Raw genomic sequence first — 14,820 nt, forward strand, 5'->3', positions numbered from 1 at the left:
GATGAATCATAGTTTTAGTTGCACAAAGTAGCAAGATCATGGACTTGGAAGTCACCGGACTGAGTGAGTCCCGCCTTTACCACTTCCTCTGTGCCTTTGGCCTGAACCTCAATTTATTTGTGAAGGTGTGTGTGACACATCCCTGCTCAGGCTATTAGAAAACTGTGCAGAATTTAATTTTAAAATGTTGCCTGGCACATCAAAGGCTTTTAATACCCAGGACCAGTGGTGGCAGTCATTTGTACAGCCTGAACACGGGGTGGTGACAGGCTCTTTAAGTCTAAAGAGAAGCTGGAGTTTCCAGTGTCTGCACAGAACTAATGCCTGCCTGGGACGTTAATGAAGGATTCTGTGCCTGCTATCTTCCAAGTATTGCCTCAAGCGGACACAATCCCTGCTCTTGAAGGAATGATGATTTGGTGATTTGGACTTATTTTCAGCTTACCCAGCTGGAATCTCCCCACTGATTTTTTGAGGGATTTTATCATATGGTAGAAACATCTTGGGAGTTTTGAGTACTACTATTTCTTGATCTCCTTCCTAAAACCAGGGAGAAGTGGTGGGGATCTGAACTGACTTGCCTATTTATATATAGCTTTATGAGACACTGTGGTTAGGTAGATATATATGGCTGACCTGTTGGAGTGTAAAATTGTTGAAGATGTAAATAATATGTCCATTTTTAAAAATGCCATTAACTGAAGCTTGTTATAGCCAAGTACAGATAGCATAAATGAACAGTTACATGAATTTTCACTGAAAAAAGGTACAATCATTTTTAATCCTTTGAGCACTAGTCACACCTGGAAGACATTCTGAAACGTTTGTGGAATGAGTGGCATGGATGTGGCTGTGCCGTCCATCAGAGCAAACAGATAGATAAAAGCAGTGCTGGCCTTACTGGAGCCCAGTGCTTCTGCTAAGTCCTCCTGCCTGGAAGCAGATACCCATGAGGCACTCCTGTTCTCTTGTTGGGGAAGAGATGTGAGTTTAAAGAGAGGAGAAACTCATCAAAACCACTCCAGCGTTGTGGCACAGCGAGCTAAGCTGCCACCCTGAGATGCCAGCATCCCATTTTGGAGTGTTGTTTCAAGTCCTGGCTGCTCCATCTCTGATTCCGCTCCCTGCTGATGAGCCCGGGAAAGCAGCAGAGGGTGCCCAAGTGCTTGGGCCCCTGCCACTCCCATGGGAGGCCGGATGGAGTTCCTAGGCCCTGGCTTCAGCCTGGCCCAGCACCAGCCACAGCATTCACTTGGGAAGTGAACCAGCAGATGGAAGATACCTCCCTGTCATTCTGCCCTTCAAATAATTAACAACAAATCAGTGATGTCCAGCTGTATAAGCTGTGTAAGACAGCTTTAGTAACTGGAGAGTAAACAGCCTCATCACATCTAAATGTGTTAACTAGTAACATAACTGACCTTGTGCAGTTAACAGTACCTTTTTATTTAACTAACACTTGGCCCTTACCCACTGTGACTGAACGGCCAACTATGGTGTGCTCCCTGCTCTGCTCTCAAATTTCCACTGTCCGACTGGAGCTGCAGTCAAGACAATGCAAAGGCAGCGATGGCTGCACCACACCTCACGTGAAGTGCCTAACGCAGGCCTCAGTGTTTATACTCGCCTCACCAGAACTCCACGGACCCTCATCCCGCGGGCATGGCAGGGAACCCCCCGAGCTCACTACTCATCAAAACAGGTAAAACTGAGACCTGCAGGACAGGGCACAGGCATCCCTGTTGTGTGCTGTTCTCTGCAAGCTTTGTCTCAGGTGAGGACTGGAGACTCCTGACTGCAGGAGTGTAAAGGTTTGGTCACGGGTGGATGTAAAAATGGCTGACTGTGTATCCCTTGGAAGGGACCTGGCCTGAGTTGCCACCCAGCGCTCAGCTCACTCACTGCACTGGGCCAGAGCTGAAGGGATGAGAGCTGCTGCCATCCTGTTCAGTCTGAGTGCTGCGCGTGAAGGAACACTGGCATCGGACTTAGGCAGGTGATCAGCTAGTGGGCAAGACCCCTTGGGGGGCCTAAACTGAACATCTGTAGCAGAAATTACCCAAGGGACACGGTAGAAATGACAATGTCCCATCATCCCTGGGGCTGGGGGTAGAAGACAGAACTGGGAAATTGGATTTTCAAACTGTAGACGGATTGGGTGTGAGTTTGAGAGCTTGAGGTCTAGGACATGCTCCATTTCCTGTAATAGTTCACGCTCCCAATGCCTGGGAGGCAGCCAGCGGGGATCAAGACTGTTCAGGCTCCACCAGGCAGCAGGGGCAGGTGGCTTCAGGCTTGCCTTCACCCACCACACCTGGCTCTCCTACTCATGGGCGCTCATTCTCGGCCGTACAACACACACAAGCGTCACACTGGACCCAGAGCCACCTACTTAACTGTGCCTAGCTAGCTGCCTTCTTGGATTTCCCCGATCCTCATCATCTCCCAGGAACTCATTCATATGAAAAGCTGCAAAGTGTGCTGCCGCCCTGCACGTACCAAACCCACGGAGGCACACGTTGTCCCAGCCCAGACCTGCACCCTGGGGGGTGACACGCCTGTGCTCTCTCTGGTCACGTTTTGCAAGGAGAGCATTTAGTAGGGCAGGACTTATTACCCACTCTGACATGACGAAACAAGTCACAGGTTAAACACCGCCACACAGCATGTCCGTCTGTCAGGTGTGGCTGGGGGAGGGGTGGCATACAGCTCTCATCTGCATGTGAGTGAACACTCCTGAGCCCGCTGGGATGCCGGCTGGCAGGCGGTGTGCTTCAGAACACAATCCAATTGGGGAAGTGGGTAAAGTGCGTTTATTTTCTTCTATGTGTTTAAAAAAGAAAAAAAAAAAAAAGACTCCTCCCCTCCAGCACCCAATATCCACTGGGCTTGGAGGGGGTGGAGCCAGAAGCAGCCCCCTAGGAGAAGGTATAGGAGTAGAAGGCAATGGCATTGACGTTGTAGTCCATGGGTAGAAGGTGGCCAATGTGCCTGGCCCCTAGGCTGGCCCCGCCCAGGGCGGAGGAGTGTCTCAGCTTCATCAGCGTGAAGCTGGAGAAGGAGTTCTGAGCCTGGATCTCCCGGCCCTGGGTCAGCGCCAAAAGGAAACCTGGAGGGCAGAAGGCCAGGACAGAGGTGAGAGGAGACCAGCTACTCGGAGGAAGCCAGGGTCGAGGGAGGGACAAAGGTGCCCAGGCCCTGAGGCAATCCTTTAGAGGTGTGGAGGGCGCACCAGGGCACATGGGCCCAGTGACAGCTGTGGGCACTGGAGCCAGCAGCCTGAGGGGCACCTGGTTCCAGAGACTCCGTGGTAGCAATGGAGGCCCTCGGCTCCTTTAAACTCCTAGTGGAAGCCACCTGGCTAGCTGGGATAAAGCTACAAAGCTCAGCGGTCCCCCTCCTCTCCTCCCGGCTAGGGTTGTGCTGACCGGGGAGGTGGCCACAGGAGAGGCTGCTCAGAGCACGGGGTTTAAGTCAGAGTTGTCTTTAATGTTTAAACCATGGTTCCATCATAAATCACCTGGCACGCACACATCTGTTCAAGCATTCCAGGCTGCTGGGTGGGATGCTACAAAAGGGCTCAAGACATCGTGAGGCCTGAGGCATCAGCGGCCCGTGTGGGCCTCAGGCCAGGGGCCACATCTTCCCTGGGCCACATCCTCTCTAGCCCCATCCTCTGCCCTTGCCCCTGGCCTCCAGCTCCACCTGAGACTCACCTTCCTTCAGCAGCTCCCAGCTCTTCCACACGGAGCCCACACACAGGATGGGGAGGCCAATCTCCCCCTGGAACAGGACCTGGGTGGAGAGCAGGAGACAGACGCTGGGGGCCATCCACACCTCTCCAGTGCTGAAGGGGGGGCTCCTTCTTAGGACCTCCCAGCGCCCTCCCGTCCAACCCAGTGACTCTCCCTCTAGCCAAGAAACAGAAGGGGATTCACACAGGTGAGAGAGAGAGAAGAGGAAGAAGGGTTAAGCAGCAGCAGAGAGGAAGGAAAGAGAGAGAGGGGAATGAACGGAAACATGGCTGAAAGAAACAGACATTAGCTCATTTACCGCACACACATACACACTGTGGACTAGCCAAGGAGGGAGACCAAAGGGTTTCTTTATGTTACAGACACTTTGCAGAGTTTTGCATGCCCCACCAGTTCTCCTACAAGTGTCCAGTTCACACAGGGTTTATGGCACAACCCCCTAGTCCCACCCGCAATGGGTAAGAGCCAGATCCGGCCCAGCAGTTCCCACCTCAACTCACCGGGTCAATCTCAGGCAACACGGCCACAACATGTCTGCCCAGCATCTCCCCTGCCTTCCTGAAGATGTAACGTGACAGGGGGTCTCCCTGCTGAGCACCTGGGGGAGGCAGGAGGGAAGATGGGAGCTGCTAGGGAGCTGCCGGGCCTGGGGTGTTCTCGCTGCTGCAAGGCAGCAGGTGCAGGAGCACCCGGAACTAGCTAGAGTCTGGCTGGCTGGCTGGCTGCCCACCTCCTGGCATGCACGCAGCCGTTCTCAGTGCCTCCTCTCACGCCCACCCTTCACACACACCAGCTCCTTCCCCAGCTGGAGGAAGGGTAAGCCCACCAGAGCAGCACACTGGCGCCTGGTGTATACCTGGCTTACCCCAAGTTACTGTGGGTCTGTCCCTATTGAGTCTGTCAGCTCTAGGGACCCCAGACCCTGGCTGGGCAGCTGGCTGGGCAGTGCCCCTCTCCCCCCGCTGTGTTCTCAGTCCAGTGGAAGCTAAGAGAGCCGTACAAGCCCCGAGATGAAGGGCATCTGAAGCTTACAGTGGACCACGAGCACCTTGTCCACACGTGGCCTATGGTCAGCTTTCCAACACCCCACAAATACGCCCAAGCTCTCCATAATCCTCAAGTTCCTTGGATATAAATTTTTCTTTTAAATATGGATTTGTTCAAAGGACAGCTGATTCATATAATTTCTCAGAAACAGGCACAGAGCCTGCACCAGCTACGACTGCACAGGGAATACAAACCAACTGTCAATACAACCGTGCACCCTTCCACTTCCCCCCCAGATCTCACCACCACCAAACACTGTGGAGGCACAGCATCCAGCTCCCTTGGTGAGGGGGAAACTGGCATCCAGCCCATCTATAGCCTACTCCTCCCACCAACAGGGGAAGTCTCTGGGGAACAAAGCCAGAAAAACCCTGCCCCACCTCCAGTACCTTCTGCAATTTTCCGGCAAAACCCAGCAAACCTGCATTTATCAAAGTCCCTATACAGGTGGGTGAGGATTCCTAGCCGGTCTGGCACCTGGGAGAGAGAAAGGGCACAAGGTGGTTATTGGAAGCAAAGGAAAATCCCAGTCCACCCACCCAGATGGACCTTCCTCATGTCGCTACAATTGGACAAGCTGGAATAGTTTTGCTTGTTTGAGGGTTTGGGTTTTTTTGTTTGTTTGTTTGTTTTGTTTTGTTTTGTTTTTAGCTCTAGAAAGTACAAGAATTTAAGATTTCTCATTTAAGAAAAGTTGTTTTCCCAAACACAGACTTCACTGCTTGTTACAGATTAGCTTGAAAGCAGCACTGTGTTCTCCAAGTGGTCTCTGTGGTTCCTGGACATACTCCTCAAAAGAGATCTAAAGAATATTGCACACTGCTACGCTTCCTTGCAGAGTCACACTGCACGTTAGCAGATTACAGCCTCTGAGAACTCCTGCAACCAATACATTGGGTTCTCCCAACTTTCTTGATTACAGAAGGTCCTTTTTCCACACCAACACACGCACACTCCCTTAGCTCCTCTCAGGCGTCAGTGATTCCACACAGAACACGTTTTTTAGTCAACAGAAGGGGGGGGGGGGGCTAAAATCTGAGCACCTAAAGCAATGTGCAAAGTATTTATACACTATCCCACTTCATCTCTGCAGCAAGGTTACAGAGATAGAAGGAGCAACAGACTCACTAGTGGGGTTCAGAAGCAACTGAGTCAGGACAGCTTAACTCCACTTTCAGGAGCAACCTCCAGAGAAGTGAATGCTGCTGCTGATCCCTCCCTAGTCCTCACCCTGGCCTGGGGCCAGAGTTGCTCTTCAATCACCAACCCCTACTTTGCAGCACCTCTAATCTCCTCCCTTGGCCTCAGTCCCAGTTTGCCTAAGTGGCTGGACAGACTCTAGCCATCACACACAAACAAATCAATCTACCAAGCAAACTTATCTTCCCTCCCCTCTCCCATCTTTCACCTCTGGATCTGCTAAAGGCAGCTGTTTCCTAACCCATGACAAATGAGCGCAGCACTGAGTCAAGCCCTAATGCCCTAAGCAGGCTATACCTCCCCTGAACCCTCCCTGCCCACCTGTTCACCTGCTCTGCAGGCCAGCAGCAGTTCGGCAGCCAATGCACTCAATCAGACGCTACCTGCTCTCTCTGCTCCTGACCTCACTCTGCACTTTCCATCCGAGCTTAGAACGCTGCCTTCACCGCCCAGCAAGCTCCAGCAGCACAAGCACAGAGTCTGGCTCACTACCTGCTAACAAACCACCCCTTCCTCAGGGCTGACACCTCCTGGAACCCACTGCCTACCTCGCTCGGAATCCTGCCCTCACCGATGACTTCGCTCTTCTACAGCTGACCCACACTCACCCTGCTCTCTCCCTCTGGCCCACCTGTCCCTCTCCTGCATCCAGTCTCCCCATGCCCTCTCCCAGGCACACATTTGTTTCTTGGGGGCAAGGGAGTACCTGGAAATAGTTGAACATGGCCTGCTTGACGTAGCCAATGTCATGAGGAGCCGCCTCTAGGTTGTCAATGGAGTCAAACACTATTTTCACTGCTTGGTGTGCAATCCAGTAGGCTGCAGAGAGCAGAGAGGACTAAGAGGATGGGGCAGTCTTCCTGAGCTCAGGGAGAAGGAACTCAGACCCACATGGGATGAATGATCTGCTAGAGTTTTATAGCAAACTAGGCTTCCTCATCCCCAGCCTGGAGAGCCTCTATACTATGTTTGATTGTCCCAGATAGGGAAAGCTGGCTGGGGACCAGGTGAAGCTGTGTCACAGGAGCTCCTACCCAAACACAAGACTAGGTCAGTCATTACAAACACCACTGGAGTCACTGCCCTGAGCTGGGCCCCAAGGGCCCGTATGAAAATATACACACACTACCTCTAAGGAGGTGGGGCTGGGGAGCTTCTGCACCCCTCTCCCACCAGCGGTCTGATACAACACCTCCTGGCATCTATGGCCTCAGCCTTCACACTGTCAACTCCTCCCTAAGGACTCCAAGAGTCAACCCTGGTAGCCAACAACCATTATTATGCTGAGGCGAGCATCTGAATCCTGGGTGCAAGTCACAGCTGAAGAGCAAGGTCAGCAGTTAGCCCAGCATTTGCATCCATGATGTCCCAGTCCTGATCTTGTCTTTACATGGTCAAGTTCAGGAGATAGCCCCAGAGATCCCCCAAGGGGCGGGCAAGGGAGAGGAAGACGGGGAGCTGCAGAAAGGGAAGGGTCCACTCACCTGAGCCCTCGTCTCCCATCATGTGGCCCCAGCCACCGCAGCCACTCTCAGAGCCGTCGGGGTTGATGAGCCTGCAGTTGGAGCCTGTGCCAGAGATGAGCACGATCCCACCTGGGGAGAAGGCGTGGAGGCTCAGTGTGGCTGCGCCAACTCCCGCCGGGCAGAAGGACAGAAAGCAGCCCCAGGCCAACTGGCCACCACCACTGCCCCAGCTGTTTCCTGCCTGAGGCTGCATCTCAGAGAAATTCCAATCACAGAGCCCTTCTCTGGGCGACACGGAGCAACACAGGTCTGCACAGCCCTCAGGGAAGGTGGCTCCTTGCCAGCCAGTCCTCGAAAGTGTCTACCTGCTGTGCGGCCCACTGTGCCGGGGATGGGGCAGGTCAGTGACACCCTAAACCACAGGGTGAATACAATTACTCTCATCCTGTAGATGCAGAAACTGAAACTCAAGGGGTTCTGTAACTTCCCCAAGATGGTAGTTAGCAAAACAGGAGCTAGGATTCAAACACTGAGCCCACGATGCCAACGTCACCCTATCACAGAGCTCCTGCTGCTGTCTCGGGGTCCTCTGGGCTTTCCTCAGCCTGCCTTCAGCACTGCACTCCCCCACGGTGCTCGCTCTTCTGTGCTGGGGTCTTATGTTTGATCCCACTGCTCACTTCCCATCAGGATACCCTTCCTGCCCTCCCTCCTCGGGACAGTCTGTCCCCACTCCGGCTGGAGTGTGCACTAATGAAACGAGACAGGGCTGACCTGCCAGGGATCTGTGAGATGAGTTTTGCCAGTTTTTCTATTTAAGGGGCTTTCCCAAGAAGACCGTGCCTCAACCTCCACCCTCCCTCCACGTCCTCACCATCCGGCGTAGCGGTGGCGATGGAGCCAGCGGCATCAGTGGTGATTAAGTAGCTTTCACTCAGGTAGGGAAATCGGTCCCTCAGCTCCTCCATCAGGATCCTCACCGCGTCCTCCTGCTCCCCACCGCTCAGGGACAGGCCCTAGGCCGGGCAGGAGGTGAACAAGTGAGCAGAGCCCCAGACCAAGTTCCTCTCAACCCCCTCCCCTCCTGATGCCTGCCTCCTACTCTCTCCATCAGGCCATACCCTGCCCATCCAGCCCCCACCCTCCTTCCACCTAACACAGGTGAAGAACCTGGGGCCAGAAATGTACAGAGGAACAAGGGGATTCAACAATGCTAGGTGTGGGACTTGGGGGGGCAGCTTCACAGGGGAGTCAGGTGCAGGGGGGTGGTGGGTGGGGGAGGCACAGGCAGATGGAGGTAGGCTTGGTTTGGAACACACGGGGTTTGGCTGTGTCTGCACAACGCCTCACTCGCATGTCCAGGGAGCAGTGAGACCTACAGCAGGAAAAAGATCTGAGCTTCGAATAACAGCTCACGGTTGATGAGCAGCGGCCATGCTCTATGCTAACCACTGTAGGATGCCTCATGTCACTTTACTTTCGCAACAGCTCTGAGGTGGCTACTGCTATTCCCGTTTCCCAAGTGAGGAAACTGAGACTTGGCAAGAGCAGTCTGCCCTGCTCTCAGTCACACAGATGCTGAGTGGCAAGCCAAGGTTTCAATGACTCTCCAACATGTAATGCTCTTCCAATACACTTGTGGCTTCTAAGTGGCAACTGAAGCCACAAGAACGGGTGAACTCTAAAAGGACACAGGTCCTGAGCCCTGAAGACCCTTGCTCCTACAGCCATCAAACTCATCTAGTCCAAACTTGCTCCCTGTCTGGTGCAGACAGCTTACTACCCAGGCTCCATCCCAGACTCACCAAGCTTCGCAGAGGTACCAGAGGGTCCACCCCTGCTTTCCGCTTGGCCCTGTTCACCATCTCGTTGATCCTCTCCACACACTTGTCTGTCCCGATCAGCTGGCCCCAATCAAGGGAAGGCGGGGTTACAAAACATTGCAGGACCCATGTTGCCCCTACAGGCTGCTCTATGAGCCCCGGCCACCACCTCAACAGGAGTTAGAACAAAATCAGAACCAACCCCTCGGGTCCCCTCAGTGTGGCTTTTACCCAGTGATTTGTGCTCAGTCCATCTGCTTCTGCCAGGATCTGCCCATCCTCCGAGAGCAAAAGGACCTTGGATCGTGTGCCTCCCCTACAGAACACAAGAGGGCACTCAGTCCTGCTCAGGAAAACATGCAGACAGAGCGAACTTGTACACTTCTCGTCCCAGGCAGAGCCCCACGAGATGGAGGAGACAGCTTCAGCAAACCCAGCTACCACTCCCAAACCCATCTCTGGTTGGTGTGTTCTTGCTTGGAACCACAGTTTTCACTCATCCCCTTGGGGAGACCTTCTTATCCCGTGTGACCCTTACCTACAGCACCAGGTCCGTGAAACCTTCGACGTGTGGCCCAGCTCACACACTTGCCAAAGCTCCATGAGTGAAGCCTTCCCGGTGCCCCCTACTGCTACTACAGTCCTTTCTATGAGGAGATGCTCAGGTGTTCTGTCTGCTTCTCGCTGGAGTCTGAACTCCGTTAGGTCACGTTTCGGTTCATATATTTATCCTCGTAACTAGCACTGGGCCCAATGTAGGCCCAAGAGAACAGCACATCCGTCTCTGCTTCTCTCACCATGGCTAAAGGCTGTCTTTCAGGACCAGATCTGGCTGCCGAGGTCTGTGAGAGAGCCTTGCAGGAAATGCCGAGCAGACGGCAGGGAGGACACACACATTTCCTAGGCACCTGAACCCTGGGGAAAGAGCTGTTTGGAGGGAGGCGTGTGGTGGTGCAATGTATGTTTCTTTACTGAGCCACACTCCTGGGAAGGTCTTAAAAGAGGATGCTGAAGACCTGATCAAACTCAATGACGTCCACAAGTTCCAGGGGTAGTTAATGCATGAATTGGTAGATTCAACATATAAAAGAATCTTGTGACAAACTGAAAAACACTGGTTTTTATCTTACAGATGTATATAACAGAACTAAGTGCATACTTATGTTACTGTTTAGACAAAAGGGGAGGGGGGCTACAGAGACAGGATGAGGGAGATCGACCCTAACAATTCACATGAGGACTTTGGGGTCTATGAGTCAGCAGATGTGGCTGCCGGAGACGTGAATCTCAGATCTGAAAGTACAGTACCCAGGCTGAGATGACAGCCGCCTTCCATCATGCCCTGACTGGACACACCCAGATTCACTTAATGTTGTCACTGGCAGAGGATGTGGCGATCCATCATCTGTTCATCCCTGACCTCACTTCACACTTGCAGCAACTGGAACCCAGTGAGGGCATGTGCCTTGTCCACAGTCATACTCAGGAGCAGTTATTTCAAAAAGTCCGGCAGACAAGCTTCTGAGCAGGAAGAAAAGCAGTAACAAGAGTTCGATCTAGGGTCAGGAGCCGGAAACGCCAACAGGAACGGAGGGGCTAGCACTCTGCAGGGACCCTCCGGCAAGGACTGCGGTCTCCGCCCCTTTCTCACTCCCCACCCCAGCCCACCAACTTCACACCTGACACCTGTTCGGCCAAACTCTCTCCAGGATTGGCAATGGCGAAACGAAGCTGCTTCTCCAGCGGAAGACAGCGGAATGCGAACCTTCACTGGGGGGAAAGGGGCGTGGTCCCGCCGTGAAACACAAAGGACCCCCCCGGGGTGTGGCAAGGCAAACGCGCGGCGTCCCCACAAGATACACGGCCGCGCGCGCTGGGGTGTCGGTGCGCGTGCACACACCCGCCCGTCTGCAAGGCCCCGCAGTCCAAACGCCCCAAGCGGCAGGTCCTGAGGCGCGAGACCACCACCTGCCTGCTGGTCTGGCCACGGCCCTCCGCCCCGCCCACGGGCACGGGATGGCACATGACGCCCCTCCTCGGCTCCCTCCGCCGGGCCTCACTCACCCCTCTACACCCCCGTAGAGTGCGGCCATACTGCTACCGCCGCCGCCGCTGGTCCCGCCGTTTGCTTCCCCCCAGCCTGCCGCTTCCCTCCCTTCAGCCTGCTGGGCACCGCCCCGCGTCACGTGGCTGCCCACGTAGTCCAGCTGATTCGCGGCGCGCGTGCGCGGGGCGTGGCGCCCTGAGGCGCGCAGAGCCGCCCCATGTCCCAGGTCCGACAGGCTACAGCAAGTTCCCCAGGCTGAGCGAGTGCGGTTCGAAGTGGCTCCTTCGAACCTCGGCTGGCCTCTCCTTTCCTCCGGACCCCGTTTCCGGAGCCGGATCCCAAGCGGAGGGGCCAGGAGTGCCAGTTGGACCTGTTGGACACGTCACCGCCCTGCCGGCCCTGTAGCGCCCGGAAGTTGCTGGCAGCCCGACCTGACGCGTGCGCACTGCGACGGGGGGGGGGCAGCGTCGCCTGTGACGCGCGCAGTGACGCCGCCAGATCCCCGTGGAGACCCGGGGCGAGGGAATAGTGCGCGGAGAGAGGCAGCCGTGGCGTGTTGCGGGCGTCAGCATCGTGTTCAGCGCAGTATCTGACTGGCAATGGAGAAAGCCCCACGTGCGTGACGCACACAGCAGGGTTTCCGCAGCGATTCTAGGACTTGGAGAGTTCGCCATAAAGTTTGGAGGAAATGGAATTAACGGATGCTTATTTTGGTGTTAAAAATAATGAAATCTATGCACAGTTTTCTCATAATGCATTTTCCATGACCTTTCTGAAGACCCCCTTCATTTACATGGATTTCAAAACTGGTTGTGGGCTTGCATTGGGGCGCAGCGGGGTAGGCTCAGGACCTCCGGTTCCAGTCCCGGCAGCTCCACTTCTGATCCAGCTCCCTGCTAATGGCCTGGATAAAAGCAGCAGCAGATGACCCAAGTCCTTGGGCCCCTGCACCCATGTGGGAGGCCCGGATTCCACCTGGCCCAGCCCCCTTTGAGTCCATATGGGAAGTGAACCAGTGCATTCTCTTTTCTCTCTCTCTCTCTCTCTCTCTCTCTCTCTCTCTCTCTCCCCTCCCATAACTCTGCGTTTTGAATGAATGAATCTTCGAAAAATTTTTTCTTTTTGTATCACACATTTTAAATTACGTTTTTCCACAAACGTTTTGAGGTACCCTCCTCTAGGGAGCTGGAAGGAACTAGAAGCTGGTTGGAAAAGGAGAAAAGCCCTGGAGGCAGTCCTGGCAGACCTGAGAAGGGAGCTTGCAGCTTTTACCACCCACCCACTTGAGTTATGTATGGGAGGTGTTTGAGGGGACAAGGGCTTCAGAGCCGGAAACGAGCAGATTTGGCTTTAAAGGCTTCCATACAGTGCCTCAGAAAAGGGAGTGCAGGTTGGGTGGGGGAAACCTTGCTCATCAGGGCAGCACGGGACTTCCCCTGCTAGGAGGGCGTTCAGCTGCCCTGAGTGTGGAAACTTCAGCCTAGGGATGGGTCATCCACAGAGCAGTTTTGAAGCTAGCCTGTCCTCTAACGCACTCCCCACCCTTGCCATTCCTGCCAACTTCTTGTAGAGCAGTCCTGGCCTGGGTCCTGATTCCCTCATGGCCAGCCTGGTCTGGCATGAGCATTTGCTGCACACGTGCTTTTTCTGCTAGCACACAGGACTCTGCAACTCCTACCTATTTGGGCCGCTGAAGCACTAGATCATTCACAAGGATAAAAATTGGGGTGGTACGTTAGAGAGAGAGGTAAGACTTTTATGCCCGTCTATATATTTTTTATTTAGAGCTGGTAGGTACTCAATCCAACACACGCATTTTTCGAATAATAGAGGTAATAGATTCTGGTGGTACTAAACTGGGTGAGACTTTCAGAGGAGATGGGACTGTAGGTGGATTTTGAAAGAACTGTTCCTTCTCTGCACTAGTGCAAAGAGCCTTGGGACCTGTATCACAGCCTTGAAAAAGTTAACAGTATGCACGCTATGAAAAAATATGCCTGGATTTCAATATTTTGCACCAAAGTAAACTTATCTTTATTTCCATTTCTCCACAAGGTTTTCCAAATATCATCATATGCATGAGAATAAGTTTGCCTTAGTATTGCTTGATTAGAAAAGAAAGCAAAAAGGAAAGTGCCTAGGTTTGAAAACAAGGCGTAAGTTCACTGTTGGCTAGCACGATGATCTTGGGTGAATTGTATGCAGTTGCTACTGCTTCTGATCTGTAACATGGAGATGACAGATATCCACCTTCCAGGGCCAGCAGGAACAGCCTTTGGGAAACTGTAAAGCATAGCACAGACCTTAATTATCTTTATTGACAGTACTAACGTGTGACTATTGAGCACTTGAAATGTGGCTAGTACAAAATAAGATGCATTGTCATTGCAAAATACACCAAGGATTTCAAAGATTTAGAACCAAAAAAGAACCTATGATGTCTCATTATTTAAATCCAGGATGGGGAATATCTGGCCCGTGGACTATGGAAGTCCTGCAAATCATTTGGTCTGGCCCTGCCAAGGCAACCACAGGTAGAATTTGAAATTTAATAAATCTATAGCAGGTTAATTTTTAAGCTGAGATAATTTGGTATGGCCCACAAATGATTTCATAAGTATCCAAATGGCGCTTGGCAGAAAAACTTTCAAACCCCTGTAAATGAATTACACATTGAACTAACACTTTGGATTTAATGGGTTAAAATGATATATTTTGGGGCTGGTTTTGTGGCTTTAGTGGATTAAACCACTGCCTGCAACGCTGGCATCCCATGTGGGTATGGGTTTGCGTCCCAGCTGCTCCACTTCAGATCCCGCTCCCTGCTAATGTGCCTATAAAGCAGCAGAGGATGGCCCAAGTAGTTGGGGCTGTGTACTTGTGTGGGAGACCTGGATGAAGCTCCTGGCTTCTCGCTCCTGGCTTCAGCCTGGCCCAGCCTTGGGGGATTATGGCCATTTCGGGAGTGAACCAGTGGATGGACTATCTCCCTCTGTCTCTCCCTCTTTCTCTTTAACTATGCCCTTCAAATAAATAAATCTTTTTAAAAAGATATGTTATTAAAGTTAATTTAGCCTATCTCTTCTTTATTAGTGTAGCTGGTAGAAAATTTTAAATTTCCTATGTAATTCATATTCATGACTCAGATTTTGTTAGTACAGAACTGTACTGTCTTGTTTCTTACCCAATCAGACTAGAATATTTCAGTCACTGAGTGCCTATTTATGAAATAAATAATGTCCATATGATTGATTTAAAGAACACTGCATTGAATAAAATATCAATAACAATACCATTGTATGTTACACTTCTATACGGCTCTTTCTTTATCTTGTCTAATCATCCCCAAAACCTTACAGGAGTGATAGAGATTTCTAACCATATATTACAATTGAAATCAGCCTAGGCTCACACAAATAATAGGTGTTGCTTATTAGGGGTGTGGGCAGTTACTGTAATTGTTAAGGCAGCTAGGTAGACAT

At 52.5% G+C, this 14,820-nt stretch overlaps 1 protein-coding gene across 6 annotated transcripts; it reads right to left on the reverse strand.

The window, feature by feature from the left end:
- Positions 1-2,796: 2,796 nt before the first annotated feature.
- On the reverse strand, positions 2,797-11,790 carry NAGK (N-acetylglucosamine kinase). 6 transcript variants are annotated; one of them, XM_070068988.2, is made up of 11 exons: positions 11,356-11,423; positions 10,971-11,061; positions 9,523-9,607; positions 9,274-9,372; positions 8,343-8,484; positions 7,487-7,597; positions 6,709-6,821; positions 5,192-5,279; positions 4,256-4,353; positions 3,717-3,795; positions 2,797-3,109 (listed from the first exon to the last, which is right to left on the reverse strand). In XM_070068988.2, exons 4-11 carry the CDS (start codon positions 9,331-9,333, stop codon positions 2,919-2,921), a joined length of 882 nt encoding a protein of 293 aa, XP_069925089.1. In that variant the 5' UTR covers positions 9,334-9,372; positions 9,523-9,607; positions 10,971-11,061; positions 11,356-11,423; the 3' UTR covers positions 2,797-2,918. The 6 variants fall into 6 exon arrangements, with proteins under 6 accessions (XP_069925089.1, XP_017196171.1, XP_002709838.1 ...); XM_017340682.4 differs by lacking the exons at positions 10,971-11,061; positions 11,356-11,423 and adding an exon at positions 11,639-11,786; XM_002709792.6 differs by lacking the exon at positions 10,971-11,061.
- Positions 11,791-14,820: the final 3,030 nt, after the last annotated feature.

The sequence above is a fragment of the Oryctolagus cuniculus genome, chromosome 2, assembly GCF_051225735.1.
Source record: "Oryctolagus cuniculus isolate XC-2025 breed Fujian yellow rabbit chromosome 2, ASM5122573v1, whole genome shotgun sequence".
NCBI lineage: Eukaryota > Metazoa > Chordata > Mammalia > Lagomorpha > Leporidae > Oryctolagus > Oryctolagus cuniculus.